At 42.9% G+C, this 17,566-nt stretch overlaps 1 protein-coding gene across 2 annotated transcripts in view; it reads left to right on the top strand.

Annotated features, from left to right (window-relative positions):
* The first annotated feature begins 12,060 nt into the window (after nt 1–12,060).
* Nucleotides 12,061–17,566, top strand: part of C11H3orf14 (chromosome 11 C3orf14 homolog) — a 37,430-nt gene continuing 31,924 nt past the window's right edge. For both annotated transcript variants that reach the window (XM_054076663.1, XM_054076662.1), the window contains exons 1-3: nt 12,061–12,212; nt 15,909–15,989; nt 16,718–16,841. In XM_054076663.1, coding sequence (XP_053932638.1) covers nt 15,937–15,989; nt 16,718–16,841 — 177 coding nt within the window. In that variant the 5' untranslated portion in view covers nt 12,061–12,212; nt 15,909–15,936. The remainder of the gene's footprint in view (nt 12,213–15,908; nt 15,990–16,717; nt 16,842–17,566) is intronic.

Raw genomic sequence — 17,566 nt, 5'->3', positions numbered from 1 at the left:
TAAGGTGTGGTTATCAATAATCCACGTCCTGCCTTTCCCCATGTGGCAGCTGATGCGGGAAGCAGAAGTTTAGTTCTTGCGGTGGTGTTGCTCTGGACAGGTTTGGGGGGCAAAACCAAGAGTTTGCTAACAGCCTGCACAGGCAGCAGAGCTCTGCCCCGGTTTCTGGGCCTGAGTACAGCAGTGGGGTCCCAGAAATGGCCATCTCTGCTCTCATCCCCATCTCTGGGACGGTGCTTTCCGTCCTCCTTTCACAGGAGGTCTGTCTAATGCCTGAAGATACAGCTTCACTGGCACACTAAACCACGCATCCTGTCCCTGTCAGCCGTGCTCTCAATAGAGGTATTTCACTAAAACGGCCACAACATAAAATGCTAAACCTACAAGCAGAAGCACTTGCTGTAAAATGGCCAGAGAAATTGCCAAAGGAGGACTCTTAGTGGTTCTTTCCCTGATTTGTATGTACAGAAGAAAGAAAGCTTGGGAAAAAAAAAAAAGCAGTTTATGCTCAAGTCTTTCAGTTTCACAACAGTCGCTTCCCAGTGCTATCTAAATAGCAAGCCAACACGTTTTATACAAAATACACTGCACCTGGATGGTTTTTGCCAGTTTTCACTCACAGGGTAGAATGCAAACACTGACAACCATGAGTATTCAGCCACAGTTCCCGACTGTGAAAATTAACAGCAAAGCTGGAAAGAAGAAGTTGTTCACAGAAAGCGTAGAATAGCCATTCATGGTGCACATATGCTTGTTAAAATCCATTTTACTGGATTCATGACAGCACACCTCTCCTTGGAGCTCCATCAGGCAGGAGACCCTCTCAGAACACCCAGGAAGAGCAGCTGCTCTGGGCAGATTCTCAAGGCAAAAATTTGGGCTTTACTGAAACCACTGGCAAAGTTCATTTTGACTTTAGCAGAGCCAAGATTTTACTGTCACCTTTTCACTAAATCTCTTGGCTATCAGCATTACTGCATATTTTCCTGAGCAATTTTAGGTTATATCTACTTCAGTCTTCTGACAAAGATATTTATGATGAAGAGTAATGATTCTGTTGTAGTCATTTGCTGGAACCTTAGCTGGAGACCAACACACAGCATCCAGTGTGTGGATGCATATCAAAGCCACAGGTTTGCTCTTCATTTATCCAGGGTGTTCTTTACCTCCTTCTCAGACATTATGCAAAGGAGTTTGAAGTGATGAGTAAACGTGAAGATGTGGATATGATGTCTGGTTCAGGATGTGCCAAATCTACAGACTGTCAGAGCCTGGTAAGAATTAACGTGTGTTGCATTTCACCACTTTCCCAGGATATCCTCTATTGTTCCTTCTTAGAAACAGGATACAGTATGACTACTCCGACACTCTCAGTAATACAGGTTTTACTACCAACGTTACCTTGGGAAGATCTGTCTGGAACTTCAGTTGTGTCATAGCAAACAGATCTCTCAATAAACTATGGAGGGGGGAGGGGGAAGAACTTGTTTGGGCTTTGCAAATACGCAGTTCATTAGAAGATAAATCTTTATACGGGCTTATTTACCAGTTTGAGACAGAAGCACTTAGGTTCTATACCTCAGCTTTAAAGAACTGGGCGAGGGGTCGAAACAAGTTGGAGGGCTCATCCTTAGGTCGATATTTTTGCCCTATTCTAAACACTAGCAATTAATGTGCTGTTAGCTGAGAGGAATGGATTCTGTGGTAGCTGCTGGTTCCAGTGAACGGTGAGAGTTGCCCCTGATGCTGCCACACAGCCTGGGGCCACACGCTTAGCTCTGCAGACTCCCAAGAAGGAAGAGGAATTTCCTGGCCAGGGGCTGCTTAAGTTGTAGTTCCAAGTACATCCCGCTGCACGTGGTATCAGTGTTTGGTAGCCTTTAAAGTTTCCCTTGGTTTGGGTACTACACAGAGCACAAAACAGGATAAAGATGCGCAGACATGTGTGAGATGGTGTGGAATGACAAATTGGATCAAGAGCTGTAGACAGTGGTCAGCACGGGCCGTGGATGTTGGTGTGAGTGTCTGGTTTGGTGTGTGTGCTCCTCTCCACTCCTGCCAGCCCGCTGCCTAAGACTGAAGGCACATGGAAAAGAGCAGTTAGCTGAAGAACCAGAAGTAATGGAGTGGAGCTGAAGTCCTTTAAAATTTCTTTTTCCTGATACCTTTGTTTCATAGTGCATCTTGAGAAAGACTCAGTGACTGCACAGTTCCTGACTTGTAGAATTCCAACTTTCCTGTCCCAAATGAATTGGCTCTTTATGTTTTTAAAAGCACTCAGTTCCCTTTCAGAATCAATTCCTATAGTTTCTTTTCTTCATCTGGTTTCTGATTTTAAATGAATGTTACTCCTAATTCTATGCTGCATCCATAGTGGTGCCCCAGAAGTCACCCCTCTAAAGCGCTTGATAAATGATAATCAGGTTACACTGAAAAAGCTCCTTTACTGCCGGAGATCACAATTCTGGGAGGCACCTTCAGCACCCTGTGGTGGTGTATCTTGCTACCTTCATCACACTGTGCAGGAATTAGGCCATGGATCCCAACATGAGTTTCACGATCTTTCCTACAGCTAACGCCTACTGCCTCTCGTACCTGAACAGAGATGAAGAACCACTTCTTCACTTGGCTATGCATCTTCTAGTGCAGCGACAACAGTCCCTTCTCAGAGTCAATATCAGCCTAAGCCAATATAAAGTATATAAAAGTTATGAACTACATTTTTTAAATAGGACTCAGGAAGTATAATTTTAATCAGCCCTGTTTGATTATTCCAGTTGGCACAATGTGTAAAAAGCTATCACAAATTATTTTGAGAGATTAGCCAATTACAGAGAGCCATTTCCAGAGAGGAAATTTAGGGCATCTCGCTAACGGCTTGATTTATACAGCAGTCCATATTTTAGCAAGAGATCACTTGACTGCTTATATAAACTAGTTTCATTTCTCTGGCTTTAAATACAGAAAAATTGTAAGCAGAGACGCGGCTCTAAGAATAACAGAACCAAGAAGCCTGGTTTCCTATGGATTTGAGTTGGTAGGGGAAAATCCTACATGGACCCTCTGACATCTAGCAAGGGATAATGTCTCCTGATAGCCTTTCTTTCTCTCTGAATAGCCATCTATTTTCACAAAACCTTTTGAACAGCAATGTCTTTGGGACCAGTAACCTTGATGTTGAATTTGGCTGCAACTGGTCAACTTCAAAAATTACTGAAAAAAAGACATGAAAGCGGCGTGCCTGCAGGCGTGCATGGCTGCGTGTACACACACCGAGCATGATCACATATGCCTCATTTAATTAGAATAACGTGCTCTTTAAAACACTGATACAACTGCTTTAACTCTGCAGCTTTTGCCAGAGTCGTGTCCATTTTCAGAAAATGAAGAGCTTACCATTAACTGATATCCTTCTGCAACATGGTTTAATGAAGAAAATAAACTGTACTCCCTAAGGAAAGTCATTCTCTCATTCCTTGGAATGTAATCCTTTTCTGATATCTCTTACTGAACTTACTGCTTCATTTTTCCAAAGAATACCTCCTTTGCTACATTATTGCTAAGCTGAAAAATGAATGACAGAAAACTAAGCTTTGACCCTTTTCATGTCAGTGACAGCACTGACATTTCTACCCGGTTATTTTAAAGCCTGGACTCTATAATGCTCTCCATAACTCTGATCGCAAATACAGCCCTGTTCAGTAAAGCAAAGACAGTCAGTTGGGCAGGAAAAATCTGAGAATGTTGTTAGAACCTGCTGTTGTTTTAATATTTTAAACTGATGGCATTTGAAAACCAACTTGAAAGCTAAAATTTAAATTCACCTGCCTTTCTGTGCCTTAGGCTACAAAACAGGTTCAGACAAAGAGCCAACTACAAATAATGTCATGTAGGACTTCATAATGTAAAGCTCATAGTGAGATCACAGCAAATAGAAGTTTGCATTAGGAAGCCGATGCAGACCGAAAGATCTTCAAAACACGGAGCTATTTTGTTAAAAACACTCTCCCCCGATACCAGAATGGTGGAGCAGCACTCCGCACACCTACACAGCGTTGGTGTCAGCTGCCGGCAGAGCCAAGCAGGCTGCCCAAGTTCTGCGTGATGCGCTTTATTGCCGATTCCTCTTCTGTGGTGCTACTCATAGCCAGAGGCACAGAGCAGCAGGTCACCTAGAGTTTTTGCAAGTGACTTGCAGCCGATTACGACATTGACGCTGGTGATGTGATCCTGGAATTTCACCAGCACTGCTCAGCAGAACGTGGCTGCTACAAAAGACTTGCCATTGGGAAGGCTCTGCAAGTTAGCCTTCCCTCCGAGGGCGATGCGGACAGGCATATTGCAGACTAGCAGTCACAGAATCACAGAATCACAGAGTCACAGAATCACAAGGTTGGAAAAGACCCATTGGATCATCGAGTCCAACCATTCCCAACACTCCCTAAACCATGTCCCTCAGCACTTCATCCACCCGTTCCTTAAACACCTCCAGGGAAGGTGTTTAAGGAACGGGTGTCTGCGACTGATGAAGCTCTGTGGTAAAATGACTGTTTTCTTGCTCTCCCTACCCTTCTACTCTTTCCAGGAGGCTGTCCTAGAAATTCACTAATCAGATGCTCAAGCACTTTCCTCAAATTTCTCTGTTCAAGAGAAGGTTTGTTAATAACATCCATTTCTGCTAACTCTATCTTTTTGCTTAAAAAGCTTTTTTTTCTCTGATGTTAACACTACTCATGTATTAGTAGAAAACAATCAGATACTCCTCCTGCTTTTGTTTTGATAAATAAGACAAACATTTTAACCTCTACTCAGAAAACAAGCTCGCTCCACTATCTTGATTATCCTAAAAGCCTTTTCTATAGCTCTTCATTTTCTTGAACCCAGATGACCAGAAACACACCGTAATCATCACAACTGGTCCAATAAGTAGAATGACTCATAGCAAGGAGCTCAGCTGAACAACTCTCTCCTACAGTTGCTGATAACAGGTAAACGGGAGAAGCACAGTAAAAGTGAAGGATAGGGTATGTGCTCTAATTTGGGATTAGTGCAGACTATTTGTGTCCCTGGGAAATATCCATTAATTAAGCTTTTATACTGCTTAGATAACCCTTGCCTCTTCCTGCTCCCCATTCATCCACACAAAGCGAATATGATGCATTGCTATTTATTCTTTACACAGTGTTATAAAGCAAAGTTGATTCATTTTATGATACGGGGCTTGAGATATCTAGATGCTGTTTGCTTTTCTTAGATTTATGTGGCCATGCTGCTTGCTGCTCTGCTTTTAGGGCAGTTATTGATGTTCTAAAGGTTTTGTTACATTTTGTTTACATTCATTCATTCAAACTTTAAAACATGGCCTGAGAAGGATTATTTATCAAAACAATTTTTTGTGTTTCTAAAAAAATGTGACTTCTCTCCTAAAAGAAAAAAAACAAAACCAACAACCAAGTTTCATAGAAGCAAAATACAGGAAAAGGTTGGTAAAAAAATAAAATAAAAGAATATTTGCATATCTCTTAGAATCTGCTATGAAAGCTGCTTTTGAGAGTCTTCATTTCTGGTTACCTAACAAGATGCCATTAGAATTTTTTTAGCAGTGCTTATGGCACCACTTAAAATGACTTAAATTGCAGTTGTGAGCATTCGGCTCCTCTGAAAATCAGGCCCTATATGGGTCAAGTTGGTCATTTCCTCGGAATGAGCACTTGAGAAAACATTAGCTTTAAGCGAGTTGGTTCAGACTGTGAATCCATCCCAGCAGAGACGGGATCAGGACTGGGGGTTTCTGACTGACTGATCAAATGACTCCCCTGTGCTGTCACCAAGAAAGAGAGTTTAAAGAATGACTCTGAAAGGTTATTTTCACTGAATTGCTGAGTATATAAAATGCGTTGAAAGAAAGGGTAAAACTTCTTGAAAGGGTTTAGAAATGGTTATATTTATAATCTGTGGTGGTAGGATTTTCAAGTCCAGTGTTCAGTGAAGCTAGACTGACAAATTTATTATAGTTATAAGGCTGAGAAACCTATTAGAAGAAATATAATAGAAAGTACATTTTTCTGAAGCTTTAATAGGAACTGAAACAATTCAACAAAAGACTAAATTTGGTAAGGGGGAAAAAGTCATTTATTAAATCTTTCTAAAAAGATTGACTGACCTTTCTTTAAAAAGAGTGAGGGTTTTGTAAAAAATGAAAAGCTCAACCTCCATAACAACAACCTAGTAAAAGGTTTTATTAGAAACTGGCTTCTTGTGCAAGTTCAGTTATTTTTATTGTCAATAGATGTTGGTGTTATGCAATAAGAGAAGCATTGTTGCCTCTCTAATTTCTCTGAGGGACTGAAGAAACTCATAATAAAAGAATTCCCAATCTAAACCGAAATAAAAAATAGACGACTCCTGCTCAGGTTTGTATGGCAAAAAAAAAAAAAAACAGAGACAGAAACTATAGGCTGGGAATTCAGCTCATAAGGGAACCAAGCCAGAACTGTGAAGGTGGTGTAATTTCTTCTACCTCTGCTTACAGTAAAAGTCAAGTTATTAATATCAGGCATCCTGACAGTCAAATAAGTGCATATATTAAAATTCAAAGTACTTCTTGCTCCTGTAGATGTATCATCATTACAGAATAAGACAATTTTAATCTAAGACCAGCTGGCAACAGCATTATTTACTCACACTGGATGAAAGTGACAAGCTGACTTGTATATTCACTGCAGACAGACTACAACTGAAGATTGCCTCTATCGTCACCCCAGACCCAAGAGTGGACATAAGGTTAAATAGTCCACTCCATTCAAAACAGTGTGAGGAGTTGGAAGATGGTTTAACTACTCATCAGTTCCTGCATGGGATTGGATTCGTATGAACATGAGCAAGAACATTGTGCCTCAGTAACCTTGCTAGGGTTTCAAATCAGAACCTCAAACCAGGCACAACTTATGGGTTTTATGTCCACCAGGCAGGCATGGGTCGGCTCAGGGCAGCCCAGTGAACCTCCACAAGGCTGTGACAGACAGCAGACAATCAGCTACCGAGCAGGTACATCATTACGGGCACCAACCTGAGGAAGGCAGTTTCCTGAAGCTCCCCAGACAGCCCATACAGAAAGGTACCACTGGTCCTTCAGAGCATCTCCAAATGATCAGCCTCATGCTCAGCGTCACTGTCGAGAGCTTCTGTGCACTGATTAAGGAGGGACTCTAGGAAAATCAGAGTTCACATGTATAAATCATCCAACGTGACTCTCTTCCTGAACAGCATGAAGGTGTTTCTGGCCCTCTTGTTTGCATCCATCCTCTTGTTGCTTGCAGGAGGAGTGCACTCTCAGTGCACAAGGGGGTAAAGGTGTCCACTACATGGGTAAGCAAAGCGCTGATTGGCAGATCAGAGCTAACATCCCCGCTCGACATACTTCAAATAGGGACTGAGAAGGGTGGTTCTTAGTGTTTGGTTTTCTTTGGTTTCCTGTGTTCAGTTTAGGGAAAACAAACAGGAGTTGTTGGAAATAAAGCTGTAATTTACTATCCTAACATGCTGAGAAGCAATTACATTCAAGCTAATTACTGTAAATAGTTTTTATAATTACGTGTAAAACATCCTACTACCTGTACATCTGTTAAAGTCAGCTGAGGCCTGTAGATAATTTTTTTTTTTTAAGAGGAGGTTTAATTATTCAAAAGCCAATCTATTTTTTCGGGGACCTTCAAAAAGAAGTAGCTATGCCGCAGAAATTACCAATGGAAAACACCTGTTGGGGCACCCCTGGAAAATACTGAATGGGTCTATCACTAAACTGCCTCAAGAATTGTCTAGGTTAGTTTATATTTCACAGCTATATCTGCTGCTACCTGGGTTGTTCCAGAACCTGAAGGATTCTCAAAAGTGAATAAGACCCAAACAACAAATAATTTGCAGATGAATACTGATGTTCTTAGCTTTATCCCATTCAGCAGTTTTTTATCTCTACTTGAAGCACAAAGGAAATATTCTCCTTACATCCTTCTACCACAATTACTTTGCCATGGACAGAGTCTGGCCTGACCTGATCCACAGTTTCACACCACACTTCCACAGGCACGCAAACCAGCTGGAGATCCACCATCTTTGTCAGTTCTTCTTCCCACAGGAGTTCTTGTTCTGAACTTAACTGTCTCTTAACTTGGACAATGATTTTTGCACCAGCTGATGGGCCCACCCAGATCTCTTGTTCGGGTCTGGTTCACCTGAAAGAGGTTTCCTGGTGTCTGGGGACAATTCCAAGTAGCACACATGGATTGTTTGCATGCAGTAACAAACACACTGCCAATTTTCTTTTGAACAAAGTGTGACCTTTACAGGTGTACCAGTCTTTCCCATACCAAATACACATCTTCAGCTGCCAAATAACAAAATGCAAATACAGAACCGTGTCACTGGATTGTCCTAGCCTTTACGAGCTTCATCTTGGCTCTGATCTTACTACCATGGAGAAGCCAAATACTTGAAATCCTAAACAGAGAATTATATGGGACCTGCCGTGAGTAAGGTTGAGAGCAACTCCTTGAATACTGGAATGTGAGGGGAAAGACAAGCTAAAAGTTGGTGTCTGCACTTTCTGGGTTTGGTGCTTTATCACCTTGCTTCTGCACTAGGAGGACATTACTTTGCATGCCTTTGCCTTTTTAGCTGCTTGTATCTTTAAGCAGCTTCACACAGGGCTCGCACAGCCGTTGACCTCTGCAGTTGATAGGAAAAACTGCCAGGAGCCAAGGTGATGACCACCAGCTGCTCTGATGGAACTTCATGGCTCCGAGGTTGTCCCACAGGCCTGGTATATTTTACCAATGGCATCACTTAAGAAATGTTGATGAACAGATAGATTTTGGCCCTCCAAGTGAATCTTAAGCTACTATAGCAACAGAGGTGCACCTCCAAAAGGCAAGTAAAGAAAGTAGAGGAAAGCAAAGCAATTAGAATATATGCGCTTTTTAAAAAACTTTTGGATTGGTCTTATGTAAAAACAACCTTTCTTATGGTTTTCCCTTTGAAATACTCCTGTTTTAAAATATCAATACATAAAATCATTCCATTTTTTAAAGGCTGACATATGGCAAAAAATGGTACCAGTAAATAAAAGCATATAAATCTAAATCATGTCATTCTAAACGTTAGTAAAAATGACAAAATAAAATACTAGCGATATAAACTACGCACAGGTGTGTAGCATATTACAAGCAAAAAGCATATCTTGCAATTAAAAGCCCACAGTATTTATTTCACTTGTCTGTAATTACATTTTATACATGTTTGTTTAGTAATATCAATCCAAGACATCATTTTGAGGATATAATTAACTGCATGTTAGAACAGAATGTGCTTGATTGGTTTTGTGTGTTGCAAGGTGTAAAAGTCTCCGTTAGCTGTGTTTAAGTGCCACCTAGTGTTACAATTCACCAGTTTCACCCCAAAAACACTTTTCCCCTAAATTTTCAGAGTAAAACCAAATTGTAAATTGTAGGGTTAAGAAAAACCTAGGGTCATAAGGCACACATTTCATTGCTAACAGCAAGTCCCCAATCCATATGTAGATACTAATGGAGTATGAGATCTCATGCATAACACCTCTACCGCAGCCTACGACCAAAGCCATGGAAACTGCTCCGGGCTTACACCGAACACAGTCATATCGGAACAACCAGGCAGTAAATGCAGTTCTCAGGGTTTCACGTGCACCTATCCAGTTTTTCAGATTTTTATAACCATGATCCAGCAGTAAATTCCCACAGGGGCAGAAGTACCTAATGGAGACACACACATATAAAAAAACTTTTAGATATTTTTTCCTGTAAGATGCACAGTGTAAATGGAAACCGGGGAAGACAACACAACAGAGAACAAAACAATCTACAGCATGCTACAACTGGATGCCAGGGCATTAAGATGTGCAAGAAAACGCCTTCGCCCCACGGAAGTGACTCTTATCAATAAAGCCCTGTTTCTGCAGTGACCCTCACAGCCTTCACTGGGGATGCTTCGCAGAGACATGGAACTCCCCATTCAGAACAGACAGCGATTGGGGATTTCTGGCCCTCACTAGTAGTCGCCTTCTTTTTAAAATAAGTTTAAATACTCCTGACAAGTTGGGAACGGATCTACGTTATTTTGTTCTTCTAATGAAAAAAAGAGCATTAATACTGAAAAAATGCAGTTTATAGCTCACACAAAGCAGTCGTTAAGCAATTATGATTTCCATCCTCTCTCTAATTCTGCAATGCCCAACAACTGATGCTACCTGTAGCTTAACTAAAAATGTTCTTTGCATTCTCTTCACAAATGGCATATATAATGGTTTGTGTAAACCAAACTTCAGTTTGTCTCTATACTTTCTGAAATTCATTAAATCATAGAATGATCACTGCCATTAATGAGAGCCGGTGTAGAACAAAATAGAATATGCAAAACACTTAGGTTTTCCGTTAAATTTAGTGAGACCATAATCATTAGCTTTTCGTACCATTAGAAATGAGGATGGGCTCCTATTTCTCTATATCATTTATTAGAAAGTCTTGTCTCTAAAACACAATGGTAAAAAAAGGAAAAAAAAAAACAATAGAAGTTTTTAAGTACTGTTTATCCTAACTGCTGCAATAAGTTGACAAGTACATTAAAGAATTTCTACTTAACTATACATCATAAAGGGAATTAATATGAGTTTGTTGTAGAAATATAAAATCACAGAATGGAAAAAAAATGGAGACAATAAAGAGCTGAAGAATCATAAGAAAAAACTCATGCTCAGCAATGAGAAAAGCTGGTGGTGAGGTCTCATAAAATGCCAGGATCAGAGAACATTTAGGAAGGAAATGGGGTAGATTAACTCTTCCAAAGCAGCTTTTGGACATCACCTGCTGCTGCCATAAAATCTGCATGCATAAATCTACGGAGCAACAATGAAGAAAACAAACAAACAGACAAATCTTCTGGCTTTATTTGGCTTAGAATTGTTTGTGTTTCCTGCAAAGAACAAAACATTCCAAAGCGCATCCAGAGAAGGGAAACTAAGCTGGTGAAGGGGCTCAAGAAGAAGCCTTATGAAAGGCAGCTGAGGGAGCTGGGGTTGTTTAGCCTGGAGAATGGGAGGCTGAGGGGAGAGCTCATCACTGTCTAGAACTGCCTGGAAGGAGGCTGTGGGGAGGTGGGTGCTGGTCTCCTCTCACAAGTGACAGCGATAAAATGAGAGGAAATGGCCTCAAATTGTGCCAGCAGAGGTTTAGATTGGATATTAGGAAAAATTCCTTCATGGAAAGGGTTCTTGGGCATTGGCAGAGGCTGCCCAGGGAGGTGCTGGAGTCCCCATCCCTGGAGCTGTTTGAAATACAGGCAGACGAGGTGCTCAGAGATGGTTCAGTAGCAGGCTGCTGGTCTCAATGATCTCAAAGGTCTTTCCCAACCCAGCGATTCTATGATTCACCAAACCCCTTTGACCGTGCCTTTTCTGAAGTGCATTTTTATAAAGACAAAGGATGATCCGAGGGCTGGAGCACCTCCCATATGAGGACAGGCTGAGAGAGTTGGGGTTGTTCAGCCTGGAGAAGGCTCAGAGGAGACCTTATAGCGACCTTCCAGTGCCTGAAGGGGCTACAAGAAAGCTGGAGAGGGGCTATTCGTAAAGTCTTGTGGTGATACGACAAGGGGGAACGGGTATAAACTGGAGAGGGACAGATTTAGACTGGACATTAGGAAGAATTTCTTCACCATGAGGGTGGTGAGGCCCTGGCCCAGGTTGCCCAGGGAAGCTGTGGCTGCCCCATCCCTGGAGGTGTTCGAGGCCAGGTTGGATGGGCCTCGGGCAGCCTGAGCCAGTGGGAGGTGTCCCTGCCCATCGCACGGACCGCGGGGACCCCGGAACGCTGCCGCCCGCCCCGCGTTCCTGCCCGGACCAGGTCTCCAACCGACCTCGCATCGCGGCGCGGCGGCGGAAGGGGCGGTGCCCGCAGGAACGGCGCGAACAGCCCCTCTTTCCCCCCCCCGCTCCCCCAATGGCAGCGTCGAGGGCGGATCCCGACCGCAGGGCCAATCGGCGCCTACCACCGGGCTCCCCCCTTTCCGGCCGTTTCCATGGCGGCGCGAGGGGGGGGAAGAAGGTTGTAAGGCGTCGTGGAGATCATGGCGGGTGTTCGCTTTCCCTGTCGAATCCTGCGAGGCTAAGAGCATCCCTGGGCTGTGTACGTATTTATTTTCTCTTCCTGCCTTCTCCTCCCTCAACCCTTCAAATGGTGCATCCCGGGCTCGCGGCCCCCCCTCGTCCTAATGGTCGCGGCCGCTCTGCGCCCCGGCCTCAGGGCAGCGCCCCCCCCCCACCTTGGTCACCCCTTGGCTCTGCTTCCCATTTATTCCCACGGAGTCAATGGGAGGCGTTGCTGTTTGTTCTTTACACAGTGCTATAAAGGGAGATTGATTCATTTTATGACACGGGGATACCTAGATGCTATTTGCTTTTCTTAGATTTATGTGGCCATGCTGCTTGCTGCTCTGCTTTTAGGGCGGTTATTGATGTGCCAAAGGTTTTGTCACATTCTGTTTCCATTCATTCGTTCAAACTTTAAAACGTGGCCTGAGGAGGATTATTTATCAAAGTAATTTTTTGTGTTTCTAAAACAAAATGTGACTTCTCTCCTAAAACAAAAAGCAAAACCAACAACTAAATTTCATCGAAGCAAGATACAGGAAAAGGTTGGAAAAAAAAAATAAAAGAATATTTGCATATCTTTTAAAATCTGCTATGAAAGCTGCTTTTGAGAGTCTTCATTTCTGGTTACCTAACAAGATGCCATTAGAGTTTTTTTAGCAGTGCTTATGGCACCACTTAAAATGACTTAAATTGCAGTTGTGAGCATTCGGCTCCTCTGAAAATCGGACCTCTATGGGTCAAGTTGGTCATTTCCTCGGAATGAGCACTTGAGAAAACATTAGCTTTAAGCGAGTTGGTTCAGGCTGTGAATCCATCCCAGCAGAGACGGGATCAGGACTGGGGGTTTCTGACTGACTGATCAAATGACTCCCCTGTGCTGTCACCAACAAAGAGAGTTTAAAGAATTATTCTGAAACTTTATTTTCACTGAATTGCTGAGTATGTATAATTAAATTGGAGTTCTGAGCGCTCAGTTCCTCAGGCCCCGGCAGCTGCTCTCAGGAAGTAGCCTGTAAGGTGCTTCCCACGGGGCTGTAGGTGGAGGGTGACCACGCTGGGAGTGATACCGAAAATGCCAGAAAAAAAAAAGCTCTCTCAGACTTGGTTTTGGAGTTTTAGAAAGCAAGCATCCATTATCAGACCTGGGCAACATGAGGAGGCGTTTCCATCAATCGTGTGCAGCGAGACAAGAGCTGGGGACAGAATGTATTTCCCACTTACATGCATATGGGTAAATTTTCCCAGGTGATTCTCGCCCTCTACTCCACTCTAGTTAGACCCCAGCTGGAGCCCTGTGTCTAGTTCTGGAATCCCAAACATAAGAAGGATATGGAACTGTTGGAATGGGTCCAGAGGAGGCCACGGAGATGATCCAAGGGCTGGAGCACCTCTGCTATGAGGACAGGCTGAGAGAGTTGGGGTTGTTTAGCCTGGAGAAGGGAAGGCTCCTGGGAGACCTTTATAGTGACCTTCCAGTACCTGAAGGGGCTACTGGTAAGCTGGGAAAGAACTTTTTAAAGGGCATCGAGTGATAGGACGAGGGGAGATGGCTTTAAATTAGAAGGGGGAAGATTTAGATTAGACATTAGGAACTAATTTTTCACGCTGAGGGTGGGGAGCCACCTGGACAGGTTGCCCAGGGAAGTCACAGCTGTCCCATCCCTGGAGGTGTTGAAGGCCAGCCTGATCCAGTGGGAGGTGTCCCTGCCCGTGGCAGCAGGGTTGGAACTGGGTGATCTTTAAGATCCCTTCCAATTCAAACCATTCTATGAAATTTTATGCATATTCTGTTCCTTTCCAAGGACTAATTTTAATGTTATTATGAACTTCACACCAGTCAAATCTCTTGCTAGTTTGGAGCTTTGGAGCCAGCTCTCTCTGTGACCTTGCCTTTGAGATAGGGAAGGACTACAAACAGAGATGATTACGGAAGACACATCTGTTTAGCACAAATCGTACTTAACACAAGACATTATCATCTCCAAAGAATGAACAATATCTGGAAAAATGCTGCTTGAAACAAAAAAACATGCTATCAGAGGGACGTTCTGTCTAACTCTCAAAGTTACTATTGCTTAGATGAAACATAACTCTACTTTAACTTAAATAAAAAGTATTCCACTTCTTGTAATAGTAACTACTTCTTGTATCAGGTGCAAATGAGCTCTGCTGAGATTTGAGCGCATGGGTGAACAGGCTGCATCAAAGCCAATCATGAACCTCTTGACAAAGAGGAGGCCTTTCCTGGTCATCTCCTGTCTTGAGATCGTTTAGTTGTCCTGCTTTTCATTGGTGAGGCTGCACCTCAAATCCTGTGTTCAGTTTTGGGCCCCTCAGTACAAGAAAGACATTGAGGAGCTGGAGCATGTCCAGAAAGGGGCAACAAAACTGGTGAAGGGGCTGGAGAAAAGGCCTTATGAGAGGCAGCTGAGGGAACTGGGTTTGTTTAGCCTGCAGAAGAGGAGGCTGAGGGGAGACCTCATCACTGTCTACAACTGCCTGACAGGAGGTTGTAGCAAGGTGGATGTTGGGCTCTTCAACCGAGTGACAGGCAATAGGACGAGAGGAAATGTCCTCAAGTTGCACCAGGGGAGGTGCAGATTAGACATCAGGAAATTTTCCTCGCTGCAAAGCACTGGAGCAGCTGTCCAGGGAGGTGCTTGAGTTACCATGCGTGGAGGTATTTAAAAGATGGGCAGATGAAGTGCTCAAGGATATGGTTTAGTAGCGGACAGGTGTAGTTGGACTCGATGATCTCAAAGGTCTTCTCCAGCCAAGCGATTCTGTGATCCAACGTTGAGAACGTGTGGTAGAGTCTCTTGTTTTCATGTGACAACAATGCAGTCACCTCTGAGGTGAAAAAATATCAGCCTGCAAAACACTTTCAGTCCTCTGGAAAGTGCGGTAGGATCTTGATTTGCATGCATTGGGTAGCTGATTTCCTTCATAACTCAAAAAATCAGGACGATTTCAACTATTTAAGCTTTGTTGGCGGTAGAGCGGTGCAGTCGCCATCCCTGTAGGTATTTCAAAGCCATGTAGGTGTGGCATTTGGGGACATGGTTTAGTGGTAGACTTTGCAGTGCAAGGTTTACAGTTGAACTTGGTGATCATAAAGGTCTTTTCCAAACCAAACAATTCTGTGATTCTCTGTACTGTTACAGTACTGAACGTCTGAGCATAAGATTATTTCACTTATTTTTTCAAGCTCTCAAAAATGAAACTGGTTTAGTAGCTTACATTTAATCATGCCTGTACTTAAACATAGATTCCTGTGAACAGGGCACTGTATCTGTGACACATGTAAATGATATTTACAACTATAACTTTGTGTTCAGGGTAACATGACAAAACCCAGAAATCACTGATGTAAACAGTGATACACAAATTATGCCAGCGCAAAGTCTGCATGTGGGATTGTAATCAGTCAAAACCTGAGAAAATGTAATGCAAAATCTGGAACTTGAAAGTAAAATTTTAATCCTCTCCTAAATTCTTAGACTACGATGAGATTTTCTTAAAGCATATTGTGAACATTAGTAGTGTGCATGTATGCAAAGCATAATGTATCAGTGTCTTGTGGTGAATATTAACATTTATAAGCAGTTTTTGTGTAGATGGCTGATACATAAATATCAAATGTGCAACTTGTAACACGGAGTTGTTTAGTACTGAAAAGTGTATGTTTGGCTGTGGAAGATTTTAATTCTACTTGGTTTTCCTTTAACAGAGTGACAAAGCTGGACAAACAACTGAAAATGTCATCCTATTTGGCTCAGGAGGTTCACCTTGCTAGAAGACATGAAGAGATGTGAGTAATCTTTTCAGTGCTGTGGCCTGCCGCACAGCAGTTTGTGTTGTGGTCTTGCGAGACCTCCCCTCACTGCACACAACCATCCTGTGAACAGTGAATCCCAGCTCTGCACAGAGCACAGCAAGGGGCTGGTGTTCCAGGAGGTGGCACTCTTCCTTCATGAAGTCTTGGAATTAACATCCTTGATTGCCTTTGAGGGTATTTAGGTTGGTGAGGTTTTTGACTTCCAGTGGTGGTACTGGTTTAAGATCTTCATTGTTAACCTTCTGTCACCATTAAATTCCTATCTGGGGGAGGTAATTGGATTCTCTCGCTTTACGCCTTAGTTACAGAATTGCTTCTTTGTTGTCCTGTAAACTGGGATTGTGAAGCAAATACAGTAATGATTCAGAAAAAAAATCTGCTTTTCTTATAACAGCAAGTACTTGCCAGCGAGCGAGAGTAGTACCGATCGAGTCACCCCAGCCCACCCTGCCGCTCTTGTTCTGGGAGATGCTCTGCTTCTGAGCACCTCAGCATATGAGGGTTGCTGGCTGCAGCATCATAGCTTCGTACCAGCACAGCAGGTGGTGTCTGCCTGCACCTTCTCCCTCCCCCAGTACACCCACCCTACAGCCGGCTCCATTAGCCCCATAGTTTTGAGAAAACTGGGTAAGGTAAAAAGGTTATTTTCTAGCTCCTGAGCAAAATGTTCTACCCACTTAGCAAAATGTTTTCCTTTGTAGACTGTCTCGGAGATCAGAGCTGCTACAGCAGATGGAGACTTATCTAGGAGACAAAAAGACTAAAAAGACATGGCAAACTCAAGCCGCTGATGCAGCTCGTAAAAGGAATGCAGCACTTTTAAATGTAAGTTTCTGCAACTACCAGGAACTACATTGAAATGTCATGGTTACATAGCTTAGAGAATTAAAAATAAGTGTTTGCTCTATAGTTATCATTTGAATTACCCTATGTACAGTTCTGGAACTTGACCAAAAGTATTAAATGACAACCCTTTATGATCTGATGGCATCACTACCTGTTTCCTGTGCCCTTCTCATAGGAGCCTCGTGGTGGCAGCTGCTACTAGCTCTTTTTTTTTATTCTTTTAAGTACACGTAGAGATGCAACACATGCTATTACATGTCTGCCTGAGGGAACATGGAGTCTGACAAGGCTCACAGCACCTCTACACGTTGGTTCAAGATAGGGGTTATGCTTGGAAATAGGGGCTGAACAGCTTTAGTCCAGGGTGGGAACTATTCTCCCGCGGTGGTTGTGGAGTTGTGGTTTTGTGTAAAGAGGTGTAGCGTGACTTCAAGAATCGTACATGCAAGTCTGTAAAAGCAATGTTTGGTTGTCCTGGCTCTTGCTAGTGATGATGCTGTTAATAATGTTAATGGCTGTTCTACATATCCATTGTCATATTTAGGTAAGATTTGTGTTTCCTAGGTGAACTCAGCAGACGTTGGAGAATGGGCAATTATAAAGATCTAGGCTTGATCTTCCAGCCTAGATTCCAGCAGGGGCTGGAATGCTAAAATCTCTTCTGGAACCACTGCCTTAGGCATCCGAGTTTGCAGAGATTGCAC

The sequence above is a fragment of the Cuculus canorus genome, chromosome 11 (genome assembly GCF_017976375.1).
Source record: "Cuculus canorus isolate bCucCan1 chromosome 11, bCucCan1.pri, whole genome shotgun sequence".
In the NCBI taxonomy this organism is placed as follows: domain Eukaryota; kingdom Metazoa; phylum Chordata; class Aves; order Cuculiformes; family Cuculidae; genus Cuculus; species Cuculus canorus.
The sequence above is the reverse complement of the archived record's forward strand: the minus strand, read 5'-3'. Positions and strand labels throughout refer to the sequence as shown.